The 20,474-nt window shown below is 43.7% G+C and overlaps 1 protein-coding gene across 1 annotated transcript in view; it reads left to right on the top strand.

The window, feature by feature from the left end:
* Positions 1 to 20,474, top strand: part of LOC138757501 (ADAMTS-like protein 1) — a 133,234-nt gene that overhangs the window by 91,850 nt on the left and 20,910 nt on the right. The window contains exon 10 of the mRNA XM_069925344.1: positions 1,414 to 1,548. Coding sequence (XP_069781445.1) covers positions 1,414 to 1,548 — 135 coding nt within the window. The remainder of the gene's footprint in view (positions 1 to 1,413; positions 1,549 to 20,474) is intronic.

Genomic DNA, 20,474 nt, shown 5'->3' with positions numbered 1-20,474 from the left:
CAATGCTTTATGCCACATTTTCTCCCTGCTCCCAAACCACAGCACACTTAGCTCATAACCAGTATTTCAGGCTTGAGCCCGTACCTTGATAAAGGGGACAAACCCGAAACATTGGTTATGTATTTTGACCTTTACTATATAAAGGACGCTGACCTGCTGAGTTTCTCCAGCTTTGTGTTTTTATTCCCTCATCAACCACCCGTTTACACTCATTCTACACTGATCTCTTTCTTGTATTCTCCCCTATCCTTATCAATTCTCCCCAGATTTTACCAATCATCTATACATAGGGGTGAATTACTGTGGCCAATTAACCAATCAACACACACAACTTTGGGCAGAAATGAGAGAACCCAGGGTCATAGAGAATGTCAGGATTGATCCCACGTCTCTGGTGCTGTGAGGCAATATTTTCACATGCTGTACCACTGAAATGACACTGAATGTCTTAAGGTCTGCCATCTGACGCGCACTGATAGTTCTGCTTCTGTGTCAGTCATTGGTCAGTATAGCCTGATCTGTACTCTGCATCACTCCATCTCTCTTTCCTCGGTGCTATATTGTCTAACCATCTCTCTGTCCGACCTCCATTCCTCTCTGCCCGATATCATTTCCTCTCTGCCCAACATCCATCCCTCTCTGCCCAATGCCTCTGTATCTACCCTCCATTTCTCTCTGCCCAACATCTGTTCCTCTCTGCTTGATATCATCACCTCTGAATCTGCCCTCCATTCTTCTCTGCCCGACATCATCACCTCTGTATCTGCCCTCCATTCCTCTCTGTCCGACATCAACATCTCTATATCTGACCTCTGTTTCTCTGCCCAACAACCATTCCTCTCTACCCGACATCTGTTCCTCTCTGTCCAACATTCATCATTCACTACTTGACATCTGATGACTCTCATGCTTTGCCTGACATCCATCACTCTCTTTGTGACTTCTATCAGTCTTTGCTCAAAGTCCGTCACTCTCTGTCCAATGTCCATCTTTTTGTGCAAAATCTGTTACTTTCTGCCTATCGTCCATCTGTCCCCCTCTCCCAACTTTTGTCACTCTCTGCCAGATGTCTGTCACTCTGTGCCTGTCATCTGTCACTCCCTGCCCAATGTCTCTCACTCTCTGCCTGATATGCATCACTCATTTCATGACATCCATCACTCTCTGATCAATGTCCATCACTCCCTGTCCGACATCCATCCCATTACTCCCAACAGCCATCAATCTCTGCCCAACATCCATCATGCTCAGCCTGACGTCAGCCCTGTTCAGCCCATTGCCTTTCATTAATCTCTGACTGGGGTAACTGAATGCTCTCATGGCCAAGGCACCCTTTGCACAAGAAATATCATGTCCCATTTTCTCCACTTCTTCCAGTTAAACACTTTATGTTCAACATTCAATCTGTTACAGATCCCCCAAGAGCCTTTCCAGAATTTAAGAACTTGATGTTGAAGTTGGCAGTTACTGGATACGACATTCATACTGTTCTTGCCTCTCGCCCTGGGACCAAAGAGTTGCTGAGTACAGGAAGTAATGTTCTGATTGGTAAGTGACACATTTTAATGGTGTTGGATTCTTAATGTTCATGATCTGCCAAATAAAAGTTAGAAAAATAGAATTTCAAGATGATCCAATGGCTTGGAAAAATGATCCTTGCATTAGTGTTGTGTTTAAAGTGCAAATGTTTCAAAGTGCTTCACAGAGAGCTATGATTTGATGCAACAAATTATAGCATCTCATTTTGACAGGGTGACAGCACAGAAGCAGACCATTTGGTACATTGTACCAGCATTGAATCTTTGAAAGATTTTTTCAATAAATTCCATTTCCTTGCAAACATCTCCAAATACTTTCTCACACCACCCACCCATATTTGCTTTTATGTGACAGAGAGATATTGGTTGGGACTGGAAGCCTCAAACGTTGCTATAGGATCGTTATCCCATCCGGAGCTTAACTCCTTCCTTCTAAGCCACCTCTCCCACTCTGCTCGCCATTTTATGCTGGAATGTATGTCTGGAATAACCCCACAAGTCTGATGCAAGACTTGGTTCAATATAATTGAAGAAGTGCCAGTAGGGATACTGATGTCGACCCTTTTCAACAAGACCTGACATCATTACAAATAGTGAATGCTGATTAAGGCAGATGAATTTTTCCAGAAAAGGTCAAAGCTGGGCCCATATCAGGAGCAGGGGTGACAAGATTGCTGGGGAAGATACAACAGGATATGGAGCAACTGGGAAAGTGGGCAAGGGTTAGAAAACCATGTTACAGTTGTACAAAACACCGATTAGATCATACTTGGAGTATTCAGTCAGTTGTGGTCACCACACCATAGGAATGGCACAGTAAAGCTTAAAATGGTGTTGCAAGAACTGGAGACAACCTACAGCATTGACAAGTGGAACAAATTCAACATTACAGCAAGACAATTCTGCTATTTATATCAATAGGAGTCTCCTCTCTCTGCATTGATTCTAACTTCCATTTTCTTGTAATATTTTTTATCATTTTGAATATATTTAACAATCAACAACCATTCAAAATACAAAACGTCAAGAAAATCCATCCCTCCACCCCCTCCCCTCTGTATGTTCAATTAAACAGAAAAAAAGGAGAAAACTAAGAAAAAGAAATAGAAAATTCCCATTGTCAGTCCATACAGTAGAACACACAGAGACATGATGATAGCACAGTGTTAAGATCTTTACAGAGGTCTGCTGGCTAGACAGTATGGTGGTGCCAGTGAGGTGCCTATATGCTCCAAATAAGGCTGTTATATTTTGTTAGGAAGGTGTTATATCCCTTCCTAAGACTGTATGTGACCTTTTCAAATAGAACACAGCTGTTTATTTCTGAAGACCATCTCTAAATTCCTTTTGTACCAACCTGTGCTGCCTAGTACATTGGATATATGAAGTAGTTTACAGAGGAAATCTATCCTCCACTCATTTCCATAAATGACTGATCATGTGATTGGGACAATAATTTTACATTTAATGCAAAGTGGTTGACTCCTCACTGAGACTCAACACCCCTTTCTAAATCTGAATTCAGGGCTTCTTAACGGAAAGACCACAGTCTGTCTGGGTTGGTAGCAGAACATCATGCACTCAGCCCCCCCACCGTTCACGTTGCTGGCCCATGATAGCAATGCAAGATCCATCAAGTTTGCAGATGACACATCAGTAGTCGGCCTCATCGCTAACAATGACGAATCACACTACAGAGAAAAGGTGGAAAATCTTGTGAAATGGTGCGAGAATAACAACCTGAGTCTCAATGTGGACAAGATAAAGGAGATGATAGTGGACTTCAGGAGGAGGTGGGATGACTACCCTCAGGAGTGAAGAAGGTAGAGAGCGTCAAGCTCCTCAGAATCTACTTAAAAAGTGACCTATCGTGGACACACAAAACATCTCCTCACATTTTTTATTATATTTTATTTTAATTTTCAAACTTATTTTTAGCAATTATACAGAACACAAAACACCAAAGAACCCCCACTTCCCTACCCTTCCTAAATAAACCAAATTAAGGGAGAAAAAAGAAAAAGAAACAAAAAGTATCTCCCCACTTGTCAGGAAGGCCCAACAGTGACTGCACTTCCTGAGAAGACTGAAGTGGGCAAGGCGACCAGCCACCATCCTATAAACTTTCTATAGGAGCTCTATCAAGATTATCCTGACCGGCTGCATGGCAATGTGGTATGGTTGCTGCAGAGAAATGGGTAGAGTATAGGAGCTGGGAAGTGATGCTGTGACTGTTTAAGACATTGGTGAGGCCAGGTTTGGAGTATTGTGTTCAGTTCTGGTCTCCAAATTATAGGAAGGATATAGATAAGGTGGAGAGGGTGCAGAGAAGGTTTACCAAGATGTTGCCTGGCTTCAAATACCTAGCATACAGAAAAAGATTGAAGAGGTTAGGACTTTATTCATTGGAACGTAGATGGTTGAAAGAGGATTTGATAGAGGTGTTTAAAATTATGAAGGGAACAGATAGACTAGATGCAAGTAGACTCTTCCCCCTGAGAGCAGGGGAGGTTGAAACAAGAAGGCACAAGTTTTTTTTTTTTTGTTTTTTTTTTTTTTTTTTTATTATTAAATTTTTTATTTTTCACACCATAAATCACAATAGCCATGATATACACTTTTCAAGAAGGCACAAGTTGAGGGTAAGGGGGCAAAATTTTAGGAGAAACGTTAGACGATGCTTCTTCACTCAGAGAGTGATGGCTGAATGAAATAATCTTCCAGTGGAAATAGTTGAGGCAGAGTCAATTCTTTCATTTAAGAGGAGGCTGGATATATACATTGATAAGTGGGGGTTGGAGGGTTATGGGCGTAGAATAGGCGGGGGGAGCTTGCGGAGTTGTTTGAGGGAACCGGCATGGACTTGAAGGGCCGAGATGGCCTGTTTCCATGCTATAAACTGTTATATGGTTATATATGGATTGGAGGTCAATCCACAGAAGCACAGGCTGTTTTTGCACAGACTGGAGAACACTGTTTCATCAGGTTGTACTTGTACAATTGGAAGATAATAAATTTGAACTCAAAATTAATTATTTCATTCCGTTTCATTGGGGAAAGAAATCTCAAGGTTGCTAAGTAATCTTGTAAAGCTTTGTGATGGTAAAGCAGATGGAAAAATACTAGAAAACCTTGGTCAGAACCTGTAGAGAGAACAGGTAGGAAGAGATCCTCTCCCAGATCTTGTTCTCTCACTGATGCTGATTGTCACCTTTAAGTTGATACAATTCTCTCTGATAATCTGCAGGGATGCTGGGAATGCTCAGCTGGTCAGGTAGTGCTCCCAATGAGTAACATTTAACATTAGTGACTTTTTATTATCTATATTGTAGCTGAAAGATAAATATTAAGAATTCAAGTAGAAGAAAAGGGCAAATGGAAAACAAAAATCACTTCCAATTGAATCACTCCATCTTTTTAATTGCAAGGATTCAATATATAGTTAAATTCCTGTTCAGTGTATTCCATGTAATGTGTTCCTTGTGCTGTGATATGTGCTTGAAACTACTGTGTAGTATTCCTGAAGAACAATTGTCAAGGAAAATATAATTTTAGTTTCCTCAGTGCTATCTTAAGACAAACCAAATGAGGTAGGCATTCTAGTTCACTGCAGATTTTTTTTTAATTAGTCTTGCTTGCAATTGCCAAAATATTGGTCTAAATCTTGCATTTAAGGAATTTTAAGATAAACCTTTTTCAGTTCATGACTTATTAATCTGGAAATGAGTGCAAAATGATGAAAGTCATTGTTCTTTCAACAGGGTATGTCCTTTCCTGGTTCAGGGTTTATTCTGGCCTTTGATATGCTGGAAATGTTCATGGTCTTGGTTTGCAGAGCAAACAGCTGGATGAGATCAAGGGAAAAGGATGAAAATGGAAATAAATGGTCTTATTAGTGTGCAGAAGTGTCAGTGGGCTTCAGGGATCTTGTGTGTCCGGAGCTCCGAACTTATTGGCGAGCTCTATCAACAGATTTGCAACTGGTCATTGCAGTTAGAGTTGATAGGAATTCTTCAGTGGTGGAACAGGAGCTTGCTGAGAATCCCCAGAATTCACAATGGGAGATCTGCTCTGGATCCTGCAGCAGTCAGACCCAGCAAACCTCTGAGAGGGGATTGCAGTGCTGGAAAGAAAAGGGAGAAATTGCATTCCATTTAATTGTTTGCATTTGGCAATGATTTTAATTATTTCAAATGATCGGTGTTTTCATGCTTTTTTTCTTGGTTAGAATTATTTTATGTTTTATGTATTCACAAGGATGTTTCCTTGGTTAAAATTGTGTTTTATGTGTTAGCCATTCAGCAGCATTGAGAGACTGTGAGAGCTTTGACAAATTTTGGCAAACACACATCCTCTTCAAGTGTGTCCAGGAGCTTCTAGCTCAGCAGAATTAGTTTTTTGGAATTAAAGAGAAAATGTTTGGGGGAATGCCCAGTACCAAAAAAAATATGTATGTTGTTGGTCATAGTGGGCTCTTTCCTAGACCCAGGGAAAATCTTCAGTCCTCAGGGTGGAGAAGGACCTGACCGCTGGATTGGTACAAACCATTCCAAACCCACTGGTCCCGAAGAAAGAGCACCCCTGAGGAAAGGCAGTGGACAGGGCAGGTCTGATGGACGTTTCACTTTAGTCATCTCTAAAGGATTAGGAGGTCTATTGTTCCGTGAGCTGAATTCTGTCATCTTTTTATGAGAATTTTAACTGTCAATGGGGAGAGAATCATCGTGGCTGCCGTACCCCAATCTACAGATTGACTGTGTGCATTAACTCTGCCCATCTCAGACTGCTCTCTGTTTAACAGAAGAAGGATCGTTGAGAAGTTTTCAAAGACAGTTTGGTGTAAATGTAGAAAATGAAAAGATTGTAGTGTGACAGGAATTAACAAACTGGTGAAGACACACAAGAGACTGCAATGCTGGAATCTGGAGCATAGAACAAAGGGTTCTGATCTAAAATTTTAACTATTTTTCTCCCACTGATGCTGCTTGACCACATAGATCCTCCAGCAGATTGTTTTTCATTACCAGTGGGGTAATTAGTAATGACCCAGGGAATCTACTGGGAATGACTCAATGTAGGAAATTCGACACTAAGATCTGGGAACAGAGAACAGATAACATGAAACTTAAGACAATGCCAAGAAATCAAGGAAGAGGGTATTAGAATGGAAGTAAGAGAAGCCAGATGCATAATTGGAGTCAAACATTGCTCCCAGATTTCCACCTGACTGAGAAAGAATGGAGTCACATACAAAGTGATGAATGAACTGCAGTAGCTCCACTTTAGATCACTGATCTACATCACAGCTGAAATGTTCACCGTGTTCCATCTCCTTCACAGAAAAATGGTGTATTAGCATTTCGGTATCTGAGAGAGAGTTAATGGGTTTGTTTTGTTTTAAAGGTTTTGCATTTGTGACCTTCAAACTTACTCTCTCCTACATCTGGTACCAAAATATTAATGTTAACATTGTTAAATTTTGGTACACCTTTCCCTAATTATTGAGTTACATTAGAAGTTTTTAACTGAAGCATCCAAGTTAAGGGTCTTGCTCCCAACATCCACAAGACAAAAGTCCTCCACATACCATCCTGCCCTTGCTGTAAGACACTACTCTCCATAGGCCCTTTCAATTTGCCCAGTTAGCGCCCCACTCACGCGGCAATTGGAAAGGGTATGACCTAGTCAGCATGGACCTAATCAAACCGAGTTCCTGACCTTCCTCAAATGTAGTCAGAGAACCCAGTTAAAATTAACTAGGTCGCGTCCACCAGTGACTTGAACAGGAAAATGGCCAACCCGGTTACTCCGGTGACGTCAGCACTTGTGCGCTGGCATGAAAGGGAAACCCTTGGCTGAAGTGCCTGCTGTGATCAGGGAGAGAGAGGGGTTGCTGCTGCTGGGCCCGGGGTGGGGGTGTTGGGGAGGGTTGGGGGGGAGGCGTCACTTCCACGGGACTTAGGGTGGGGAGGGCAGTGGAAGAGGTCACTAACATGGAGCCCGGGGTGGGTGGGGGGGGAAAGAAAGAGGTCGCTGCCATGGGGGGAAAGGTCGCTGCTGCAGGGGGGTTGCCACGATTGGTGGGAGAGAGGTCACTGCCACAGGGTTGGAGGAGAGTGGGGGGCCACAAACTGCCGCTGCTGCGAACACCACTCTGGTTCACAGTGACGGCTCAACATTTGCGACAGCGAGATGTTGCTGAGGGGGCAGGTGCTCAATTGATAGGGTGGTTAGTGATTGACAGTGGGTGGTGACTAACGGGGGCCGACTGATGGGAGTGGCGACTGACGGCCGGTGGGGGGGGCCGGGGAGACTTACTAATAGTTCCCATGAGTTCATGATGCATCACTTACCGGATCATCGTGGGGGCGGATCCCCCTTAAATCACCCATTGATAGTGCAGGGCTGTTTTTCAGATTGGAAGCCTGTGACCACTATGATACTGCAGGAGTGCTGGATTCCCATTGTTTGTAATATATATTAACGCTTTGGAGAATGTTGGTGTGGTTAATAAGTTAATAGTATTAAAGTTGATGGAATAGTGAACAATGAATAATATTAGCAAGGCTAAAATAGGATCTTGTTCGGGGTGGACAGCCAGCATCTTATTCCTGGGTCATCAATAACAAATACCAGAGGACATCTATTTATGTTGGGTGGAGGAAACTTTAGGGGAGATATCAGAGCCAAGTGTTTGACATACAGAATGCTGGGTGTCTGGAATGCATTCCCGGGGATAGTAGTAGAAGCTGGTACAATAGGTACATGGATGTAAGAAAAATAAAGGGTTATGGGTATGAGGAATGGAAGGATTAGATTGTTTTAGAGTAAGTTTACATAGATCGACACAACATCGTGGGCCACAGGACCTGTGCTGTTGTATTCTAAGATCATAACTTGGTAAATGGACTGAGAAATGTTTAATGGAGTTATTGCATTTTGTAAAATTAATAAGAATATAAGAAATAGAAACAGAGTAGGCCATCTAGTCTGTCAGTCTGTTCCACCATTCAATAAGATCATGGTTGATCTGGGGCATTGACTCAGCTCCACTTAGCTGCTGTTTCCCATAGCAATAACTCCCCTACTGTTCAATCATTGATCTATTTCTTAAGTCATGCTTTCTATTGATTTTTTTAAAAATTAAAGTACACTGTTGTAGTTTATTTCACGATGTTCCTGTTCGGCTGCAACAAGTACGATTTTCGATGCTCGTGTACGTTTATAATGTGTATGACCATTTAACAAAGCTGCCGCTACTGCTTCCTTGGAGGGTGCCCAGTTGGAAGATGAAGTGCTGTCCTCCAATTTACGAGTGGTCTCAGTCTGGCAGTAAATGAAGTCATGGACGGATATGCCGGCAAAGGAATGGAATGGGGAATTGAAATGGGTGGCCACTGGGAGATCCACGCAATGGACAGAGCCAAGGTGCTCAACAAAGCAATCTCTCAGTCTGTGTCTAATCTTTCTGATGTAGAGGAGACCACAGCGGGAGCACTGGATGTAGTAGATGACCCCTGCAGATTCACAAGTGAAATGTTGCTTCACTTGGAAAGACTGTTTTGGGCCCCAAATAGTGGTGAGGAAGATGTGTGGGCGCGTGGAATATCTCCTGCAGTCACAGGGGTATGTCCCAAGGGGACGATTGGTAGGGAGGGGGGTAGTGGACAAAGGAGTCACAGAGGGAGCGGTCCCTGTGGAAAGTTGAGAGGGGAGGAGAGGGGAATATGTGTCTAATGGTGTGATCACGTGGTAGGTTGCAGAAATGGTGGATGAGGATGCAGAGGCTGGTGTGGTATGTCTTCTTTGGCTTGGCTTCGCGGACGAAGATTTATGGAGGGGGTAAAAAGTCCACGTCAGCTGCAGGCTCGTTTGTGGCTGACAAGTCCGATGCGGGACAGGCAGACACGATTGCAGCGGTTGCAAGGGAAAATTGGTTGGTTGGGGTTGGGTGTTGGGTTTTTCCTCCTTTGCCTTTTGTCAGTGAGGTGGGCTCTGCGGTCTCCTTCAAAGGAGGTTGCTGCCCGCCAAACTGTGAGGCGCCAAGATGCACGGTTTGAGGCGTTATCAGCCCACTGGCGGTGGTCAATGTGGCAGGCACCAAGAGATTTCTTTAGGCAGTCCTTGTACCTTTTCTTTGGTGCACCTCTGTCACGGTGGCCAGTGGAGAGCTCGCCATATAACACGATCTTGGGAAGGCGATGGTCCTCCATTCTGGAGACGTGACCCATCCAGCGCAGCTGGATCTTCAGCAGCGTGGACTCGATGCTGTCGACCTCTGCCATCTCGAGTACTTCGACGTTAGGGGTGTAAGCGCTCCAATGGATGTTGAGGATGGAGCGGAGACAACGCTGGTGGAAGCGTTCTAGGAGCCGTAGGTGGTGCCGGTAGAGGACCCATGATTCGGAGCCGAACAGGAGTGTGGGTATGACAACGGCTCTGTATACGCTTATCTTTGTGAGGTTTTTCAGTTGGTTGTTTTTCCAGACTCTTTTGTGTAGTCTTCCAAAGGCGCTATTTGCCTTGGCGAGTCTGTTGTCTATCTCATTGTCGATCCTTGCATCTGATGAAATGGTGCAGCCAAGATAGGTAAACTGGTTGACCGTTTTGAGTTTTGTGTGCCCGATGGAGATGTGGGGGGGCTGGTAGTCATGGTGGGGAGCTGGCTGATGGAGGACCTCAGTTTTCTTCAGGCTGACTTCCAGGCCAAACATTTTGGTGTGGTATGTAAGGACAAGGAGAATCCTGTCCTTGTTGTGTGGGGGTGGAGGGGGCCAGGGCAGATCTGTGGGTAATAGAGGATATGCAAGTGAGTGCCAAGTTGATGGTGGTAGAGGGAAAGTCACATTGTTTGAAGATCTGGCATGGTACTTATCCTGAGTGGAGATGTGATGGAGATGGAGGAATTGAGAGAATGAAATGGAATTCTTACAGGGGTCAGGGTGGGAAGAGGTGTAGTCGAGATAGGTATGGGAGTTGGGTTTTGTAGAAGATGACTTTAAAGAGTTTGTCACCTTAGATGGAGACAGAGAGATCGATGAAAGGGAGAGTGTTGCTCTAGATGGACTGTCACAGGAAGTGATTATCTGGCTGAGAGAGGAAAAGATTCAAGGACCTGCTAAAAGTCTCCTTAAAAAAAAAATATCCCTGCTGACTTTCATGAATCCTTCTTCCTTGACCACATAGAGACATGGAGTGGAGAAGGAGCATCGAGGATGGCATTGAAAACCTCAAGTCTATGTTTGAGGAGCACACAGAGGTTTAATCTAAATGGTGGAAGGAGTGCGCCACAAATATCTATCTGTTGACCCATAAACCCAGTTACTGATTCACTGGAATTGTTCCCAATGTAGCCTCACTAATCAATTCAAAGCCCATAAAACTGAAGTGGAAGCAAGTTATCCTTTATCCTGAGGGACTGGCTGAGAAGAACATGAAACCCAGTGTGTTAGCGTTAAAGGTTTTACACCATGGCCTGCCAACTTCCACTCATCCACATCTGGTATCCAAATGTCAATGTTAACATACTTAATGTTGGCAGACATTTATCTGGCCATATTTGCACTCAATGCATAGCAATTATAAATTTATTTAATTTTTAAAAAAATGTTAAATTTAGACATTCAGCACAGTAACTGGCCATTTCAGCTCATGTGCCCGTGCCGCCCAATTTACACCCAATTAACCTACACCCTGGTATGTTTCAAATGGTGGGAGGAAACTGGAGCCCCAGGGGAAAACCCACGTTGACATGGAGAGAATGTACAAACTCCTTACACAGAATGCAGGATTCAAACCTCGGTCCTGATCACTGACACTGTAAAAGTGCTGCCCAGTTGATCACTGACATTACAGATATAAATAGTTCTAAGTGAATGATATTCAACAGCAGAACAATTTATTTAAAGACTTCATTTACCGTGCAGGTTTGATTGAAGGAAATTACATGCAAATGTATCTCAAAATCAGTCAGGTCTTCACTCGTGGCCAACCATTTGGATAACAGCCCAAGAGCACTTTCTCTTTCACTCTCCCTCATTCCCTGAGTGATTTCACTCTCACTCCCTGAGCAGTTTTGTTCTCTTCACCCCTTGAGTTATTTTACTTACCACTCCTTTCAGGTTCCTTAGACATGCCCCTATGTTCCTCAGATTTTCCCATCTTTGCCATGAATCCGTCCAATATGCATCAAACTTCATCTTCATTTTTCTGCAGCTTTTACCAACTGATCAACATTCCGTAGTCAAAGACTACCTACCTCTCTGTCCACATCATCAACCTTCATCTCATCTACAAACTTACTAAACATACTTCCAACTTGCATATCCAGATTGCTCATGTACATGATAAAAGCAAGGAAGCAGGACTGTTTCTTATGTGCTATACACCACTCACCACCGATTTTTACTGTCAAAATTAATCCTCAACTGAAAGACCCCTTTTCATTCTTCTAAATTTCCAGCAAGTACAATCCCAGGCCACTCAAATTCTCTCTACTTAGGAATCAACCTCATCAGTACCATTTCCAATATCAATGTTTCCTTTCTCAAGTAAGAAGACCAGAACTCACATCAGAGTTCTCACTGCAGATGTGGCCTCAGCAATGTCATGTATAGTTGCAGCACAACTGCTCTTAAATTCAATCTCTCTGGCAAGGAAGGTCAACATCCCATTTGCCTTCTTGATTACCGAATGTACTAGCAATCCAACCTTTTGTGATTCATGAACCAAATCTCCTGAGTCTTTCTGCACAAATGCATGCTGCCACCATTCACCATTTAATGGGATGTTGCCTCCCAGGTGTTACATCTCAGATCAAGTTCACAAAGTTCTCAAGAGGGAGCCAGATGTAGGGACCAATGATTTGGAGACAAAGGGTGATGAGGTCCTGCAAAGAGAGTTCAGGGAGTGAGGTGTGAAGTTAAAAATAGGAGGATAATGTATCTTAACACATGGCTAAAGAGGTGCAGGAGGGAGGGCTTCAGGTTTCAGGATCATTGGCCCCTCTCCCAGGGGAGGCAGGACCTGTACTGGCAGGGAAAATGATATCCATGTGGGAAGGTTTGCTAGGTGCTGCTCCAGGGGTTTAAAACCACTGTTTTATAATCGTCCCTAATTGACTCGTTATGTGCACGGTTTCATAACTCCAAAAGAAATGGGCCAATGACAATTTTTCTTAAGCAAAATATTTCAGTAACAATAGGGTCTAGAGCAGGGATTCTCAACCTTCCCACTCACATCCCACCTTAAGCAGTCCCTTACCAATCACAGAGCACCAATGGCATAGGGAATACTTAAAGTGGTTTGTGAGTGGAAAGAAAAAGGTTGGGAACCACTGCTGTAGAAGGAGTGTTCACTGAGTCAATGTGGATGGAAGTCAGAAATAGGAAGGGAGAAATCACTGAATTGGGACTAATCTATAGGCCCCACCAAATAGCTGGATGGACACTGAGCAGCAGATAAGTTAGCATATTTTGGAATGGTGAAGAAATAACAGAGTTGTTGTTACGGGAGACTTCAATTTCTCAAATATTGACCAGCACCTTCTTACTGCAAGAGGGATAGATGGGTCAGAATTTATCAGGTGTGTTCAAGAAGGATTCCTGACACAATATGTAAACAAGCTGACTAGAGAAGAGGCCGTGCTAGATCCAGTAATGGGAAATTAACCTGGTCAGATGACAGACATTTTGGTGAAAGTCATCTCAACTCCCTGACCTTTAGCATACCTATGGAGAAAGATGGCAGTAGAGTGCTTAATTGGGGAAGGGCTAATTACAGTGGGATTAGGTAGGATCTGTGAGAGTGAATTGGGAAAGATGTTCTTGTGAGAAAGCACAGATGTAATATAGAGGATGTTTAGGGACTACTTGCATGGAGTTCTGGATAGGTTTATCCCACTGAGACAGGGAAAAGAGAGTAGAATATGGTTGACAAAAGGAGACAGTTAGTTACAACAAAGAAGGAAACATCCAGAAGGTTTAGGAAGCCAAAGACAGGAAAGTTGTGAGAATTATATGGTAGCCAGGAAAAAAGTTAAGAAAGGACTTAGGATAGCTAAAAGGGGGCATGAGAAGTCCGTGGCAATTAGGATTAAGGAAACCCTTAGGAGTTTAATACACATGAAGAACAGAAAGATGATGAGAGTGAAGGTACGGCTGCTTAAGGATAAAAGAGGCAACGTGCCTAGAGGCAGAGGAGGAGCTCTTAAATGAATACTTTGCTTCAGTGTGCACCAGAGAGAGGGGCCTTGGTCAACATGAGGACAGTTATAGAACAAACACGTGCTGGAGCATGTTGAGGTTAAGAAGGAGGAAATGCTGGATCTTCTTAAAAGCATTAAGATTGCTAAGTCGCAGGGACCAGGTGAGATATAGCCCAGGTGAGGTAAGTGAAGGAAGAGATTGCTGAGCATTGGCAACGATATTTGAAAACCCCCCTGGCCACAGGGGAGGTACCAGAAGATTGGAAAAATGGCAAATATTGTCCCCTTGTTAAGAATCCTGGGAATTACAAACCAGTGGGACTTGCATCAATAGTGGGCAAACTATTGGAGAGGATTCTTAGGGACAGTATTTACGAGCATTTAGTGAAGAATCATCCTCATAGTGAGCATGGTTTTGTGAAGGGTTGGTCATACCTCATGAGCCTAATTGAGATTGATGGGGGTAGGGTGGTAGATGTGATGAATATGGATTTTAGTAAGGTTTCTGACAAAGTTCCTCGTGAAAATGTTACGAGCCCAGGGGACCCCAAAACCCAGCAGCAATAGATATTCACCAAGACAAATGGTTACTTATCTTTAAACATGAAAACAAAATCAAACTTTAACTTATCACTATTGACTTACTTAACCTTACTTAACCCCCTTCTAATTCTAAGTGCAGAAAAGTTGTTTGGTTCACAGTCCAATTTCTCATTCTTCCAATTTCACTGGTTGCAGGCAATTCTTATACTCTGCACAGAATTTAATATTTATAAAGTTCACCAGGCTTTGGTGCTTGAAAAGTAAATAGTTACCACTCAGAGTTCAGAGAGAGATTTGTTGTTCCAGGACATCCACAACTGATGTACTTCCATCAGCTACTTCAGTCTCTTGCTGACAAAACTTCCCACTTCAAGGTTCTCCAGATGATAACCTCTTTCTTTCAGGTCACCGCAAAGTTCCTTTTTGTTTAACATTCCAAGTGAAATATTAGACAGCCAGTCCTCTCCGCTTGCATGAACCACAAGGGCTTTGACCAGGCCATCTTCCAAATTTGCTTTTCACAAGCTTGCCAACTTGTCCTGTTCCAGTCCCAGCTGCTTTTACTGGCTGTAACACTGTAGAAGTGATCTCTGTGTGTGTCACTTTCTCTCTCTCTGAGAGAAAGCCTGTTTGACACTCTCTGCTTGCAAAACTACACGACCCTCTTAGAACAACAAGTTCTCTTCCAGACAATCTGCGGCTCCAACAAGATCTTTCATCTGTTGCCTTTTGTAAACAACAATCCATTAGTGAGGTGTCTTGAGCACTTTTCAAAACTCTTGCAAAAGCTGTGGAACTGATATGTCTAGCATGGGGCAGAGCTCCAGTATTTTAAATAAGATCTGTTTTAAAGTGTTTGTATGTGGCCAACTCTAACAAACCTTTCCCAATTTATCTCCCAAAAACATATCTATATACTCTGTCACAGTATACTCATACAGAAATAGGCTTGGGATCCATGGAAACTTGACTGTGTGCATTCAGAATGGGCTTTCCTGCAAAAAGTAGAGGGTGGTAGTAGGTCGAATTTATTCTGCCTGGAGGTCAGTGACTTGTGAAATTCCACATGGATCTGTTCTTGGACTTCTGCTCTGTGAATTTTTTATAAACTACTTGGACGAAGAAGTTTACAGATGATATGAAGGTTGGAGATGTTGTGGAGAATGTCAAAGGTTGTCATAGGTGGTTACAACAGTATATAGACAGGATGCAAAGTTGGTTGGAAATGTGGCAGATGATGCTCAATCTGGATAAGAGTGAAGTGAAGCATTTTGGAAGGTCAAACCTGAAGGCAAAGAACATGGTTAATGGAAGGATTCTTAACAGTGTGGAAGAACAGAGGAACCATTGATTTCTCAAGGTTGCAGCCCAGGTCGATAGGATAGATAAGAAGGCTTATGGTATGCTGGCCTTCATTAGCCAGGGGATTGAGTTCTAGAGTCATGTGGTAATGCTGCAACTCTATAAAACTCTGTTTAGAACACACTTTGCTTATTCTTTTTGCTGCTCATCCACTTTAGAGCTATAGTCTTCCATTGCTTCCAACATCTTTTTGTCTCATGAAGATGATCATAAAATAGTTGTTTAATTACTGTGCTTTTTAATTATTCCCCAATTTAAAATGTTCCTGTCTAAGTCTCTATGTTTCACAATAATGTTGGTTAAACTTTTACTTTTTATATAGTTATGCGTGTTCAAAGCTCACTGACACACTTTCTCTTTCTTTCCCATGACTTTTATCCTCCTTGCTGAATTCTGATTTTTCATCTCTAATTCCCAGGTTCACTGCTCTTTCTGACATCATCACATGACTTTTTCCCTTGACCTAATACTGTCTCTAACTTTTGACAACCATAACTGGACTCATGGATTTATTTTTCGTGGTACTGCCACTTTAATTAAACAGTGAGGATTTTATTGTTCATGCACGTTGAACAATGTGTGGCGACCCACTTACCAGCAAGCGAACCAACTCCCAAAATGATGGACGTGCTGTGAAAAACGTGGAAAATCGACCTGCATCCAACACAGGTTTTTATCTGGGCTAATGATGTCGGTTCCAGTGCATGTGACAGAAGCAGTGATGTATAGAAGCCCAGCATGCAAGCCTGGAGGTGTCAGTCTTGCACTAGGCTCCACAAAATGTACATTGACTTCCCAGTGTATACATCAACACGACAACATGTACAATGATTCCACAATGTGTACACTGATGTATATAGTAGCTCAGTATAGAATACTTTACTACCTTTGTGACCCCAATGGTCCAAACGATATTTGGACCCCAACCTGGAAAGTTTTTCTTCAATGCGTGCAGTAGCTCTGAAACTGCCAACGTTTTGGAATTCACAACCACATATACGGTTTGACTAAGCAAAAACCCAATTTCATTTGAGGCAGATGACATCTGATTCCACGTGGTTCTACTATGTAGTAAGTGCCCTGGATCAAGAGATGGCATGCCGAGTTTCTGATTTTCTGTCGCAGCCTCCGGAGGAGGGCAAGTATGTGGTGCTCAAGAGTCTGCTCATCCATACCTTTGGCATCTCATGACATGAGCAAGTGGCCCATTTACTTCACTTGGATGGCTTGGGAGACAGGCCCCCTTCCGCATTCATGAATGAAATGCTGGCACTAACGGAAGGGCATACGCCCTGCGTCATGTTCAAGCAGGACTTTCTTGGAGTAGTTGCCAGAAGATAGCCACATGCTGCTGGCCGATGAGGATTTCAGTGACCCATGGAGAGTTGCAGCCCATGCTGGCATTCTATGGCGAGCTAAGCAAGAAAGCGTGACATCCATAGGAGTGGTCACCAGATCCCTCTCACAGCAGCTGGACTGTGCAATTCCAACATTAGACTGGCAGCAGAGTCAATCAAATTCATTGTCAGACCGCCAATTGGCCAGGAGACAATGGGTTGAAGATAAACCCATTGGTGTTTCTACCATCATTGACGGGGCGCAGAAGCTCACCACTGCTGACCTCCCTGTGCATTTCAGGATAATGACAGGGCCAGCCGTCGCTAATGGCTGTGGAGGCTGGCCTTCCCCCTTCAGGGCATAACACACATAACAGAAAATCTGGGCCATCATTGAAAGCCACAAACTGCAGTACTATCTAGACATTTGGCACACGTAGGATGCTGCTTCAGTTCAGGACTACTAAGTTCACGTGGAAGTTCACATTGGCCATGGTCTCACATCCGCTACTGGGAGCTGATTTTCTCAGGGCACATGGTCTGCTGGTTGATCTCGAGGGATAAAGGCTCGTTCATACCAACACTTTCCAGACCTTCACCCTAGGTGAGGCCAAGCTGCCAGCCCCACATTTAGACTCTTTCTGAGAATGAATTCCCCAGGTGGTTGGCAGAATGCACTGCAATAATTATGCCACAATTCACCTCAGTGATGCTGAAAGATAGGGTGCAGCATCACATACCTTCCAAAGGATGACCGCTACATTCCCAAGCTTCCCAAACTTTGTTTGGCCAAAGAGGAGTTTTAAATGATGGAGAACATATGTATTGTACAACAGTCTGATAGCTCCTGGGCCTCCCAGCTCCGCATGGTGCCCAAGGCCGCAGGTGGATGGAAATCCTGTGGTGATTACCGCAGGTTGAACAAGGTTACCGTACTAAATCGCTACCTGGTACTGCATTTATAGGACTTTGTGTCCAACGTGCAGGGAGTCCACATCTTTTCCAAGGTGGACCTGGTCTGGGGGTATCATGAGATCCCGGACCACCCGGATGATATTCCAAAAATGGCTATTATTGCTCCCTTTGGCCTTTTCGAATTCAAAAGGATGCCTTTCCAATGTTTTATGGGCAGAGTGGGACGTGTTAGGTCTGCTTTGTTCATGAATGAGTGAGACAAACACCAGACTGAGTCGAAATCAGGGTTCTTTGTTCTTTATTACCGGATTGTAACACTTGCGACTAACCATGTTAGTCGGAGAATGCATTCTACCGTTATCAGCAAAATGGTGATTTTTTATACCCTTGGATATGTGCTTAGAACATCATCATATCATTACTTGTCCAATGACTAAAACTGTTGCTATCCTTTCCCTGCTAGCTTCCTGCCTCTCAATCCATCAATGTCTCTCTTATCTTGTAAGTACAAGGATGCATTCACATCTTGTTACAGCCCTGCACATTCCCATCTCATGATGTTTTACCTTACAGACGTGATCTTGACTTTACCTCTATATACCTAGACAACATACTTATCACTAGCCACTGTCATCAGGAACATCTGTCCCACCTACACAAGCTTTTCACTCATTTGAATGAGTTTGAGTTGCCCATCAACCCGGCCAAGTGTCAATTTGGGTTAGCAACCATCGATTTTCTGGGCTATAGAACTGACAAACACAGAGCAAATCCACTACCGGCAAAGGTTGAGGCGATCCAGGCATTTGCTAAGTCCACCACAGTTAAAGTCCTCCAGGAGTTTGTTGTAATGGTGAAATTTTATCGCTAGTTTCTACCATCAGCAGCTCACCACATGCACCCCCTCTTTGTGCTGGTGTCAGGCAAGGCAAAGGATGTCACTTGGGACAAAGAATCGTCGGTAGCATTCGAGAATGCCAAGGAAGCACTGGCTAATGCTGCATTACTAATCCACCCAAGAACGGATATTCCAACAGTCCTAGTGGATGCGTCCAGTAAGGTAACAGTTCATCAATGGGCATTGGAAACCACTGGCTTTCTTTAGCAAGCACCCAAGACCACCAAAACTCAAGCACAGTGCTTTTGATTAAGAATTGTTGGCACTGTACCTAGCTATTAGACATTTCAGGTACTTTCTTGAAGGCAGGCAATTCACAGGTTTTACAGACCACAAGCTGTTTACATTTTGCCTTCACTAAGGTATCAGATCCATAGTCGGTTCATCATCAGAGACATTTATCATATTTCTGAGTTCTCGACGGCTATCAAACACATCTCAGGAAAGGCCAACGTGGTGGCAGATGCGCGGTCTCACCCAGCCATACAATCCATGCAGACCTTAGCCCAAGGGGTGGACTATGTTGCGCTTACAAAAAGACAAAGAATTCCGTGTTGCGGAACAGGAAACTCAAACCTGAAACTATAAGAAATTCTGGTCGGCCCAGGGGAGCTCAAACTCCTGGGTGATGTATCTACAGGTTGTCCTCACCCAATCATTCCTGGAGGCGACAGGTATTTGACACGGTACATGGGCTGGCACATCCATCAATCAGAACGACTGTCCAGATGGTAGCCAATGGATTTGTGTGGCATGGGCTTCAAAAAAAGGTCAGTAATTGGGTGAAGATGTGCACTTGTTGCCAAACATCCAAAGTTGAGCACCATGAAACCCCCACTACACTCTTTTGAGCCGATGTATTGGAGGTATGACCACGTATACATGGACATTGTAGGCCCTCTGCCGGTGTCACATGGTTCCCATTTTCTTCTCACTATAGTGGATCGGGCCATGTGATGGCCAGAGGCAGTTCTACTGGCAGACATAACTACCAACACCTGCGCCAGGGCCCTCATTTCCACGTGGATAGCATGTTTCAGTCTGCCACCACACATCACGTCTGACAGGAGTGCCCAGTTCACGTCAAGCCTGTGGTCAGCAATGGCTACCATGCTTGGAATCAAGCTGCACTACACAACTGTGTACTACCCTCAATCCAATGGACTAGTAGAAAAGTTCCACAGGCATTTGAAATTGGCCCTTATGGCATGTCTGCAGGGACCTAACTGGGTTGACGAATTGCTGTGGGTTGTCTTGGGCATACAAATGGCACCTAAGGACAATATAGGTGCCTCATCAGGAGACCTGGTCTATGCCCCAGATGGTTCCAGGAGAATTTGTATCAGACTCACGAGAATGGAAGGAGATTCCCGCAGCAGTCCTAAGCAAGCTCCAAGAGTAGCTTGGTTCTTTAGCGCCCATACTGACATCTCAACACAGTCAGGCCAGGTCCTATATATCCCAGAACTTGCAGGACTGCAAGTATGTTTTTGTACAGAAAGGAGCACACCAAACGTCAATCCAATGTCCCTATGAGGGTCCCTTTGAGGTACTAAGTCGCAATGGTTCATACATTTTGGACATCGGAGGTAAAGAGGAAGTTTTTGTAATTGACCACCTCAAACCTGCTTGTCTGGATCTAGACGGAGCAGTCTGGGTTCAGGCACCTTTCCGGA

This window comes from Narcine bancroftii, chromosome 1 (genome assembly GCF_036971445.1).
Source record: "Narcine bancroftii isolate sNarBan1 chromosome 1, sNarBan1.hap1, whole genome shotgun sequence".
Lineage (NCBI taxonomy): Eukaryota > Metazoa > Chordata > Chondrichthyes > Torpediniformes > Narcinidae > Narcine > Narcine bancroftii.
This window is presented reverse-complemented; position numbering and strand designations above follow the sequence as displayed.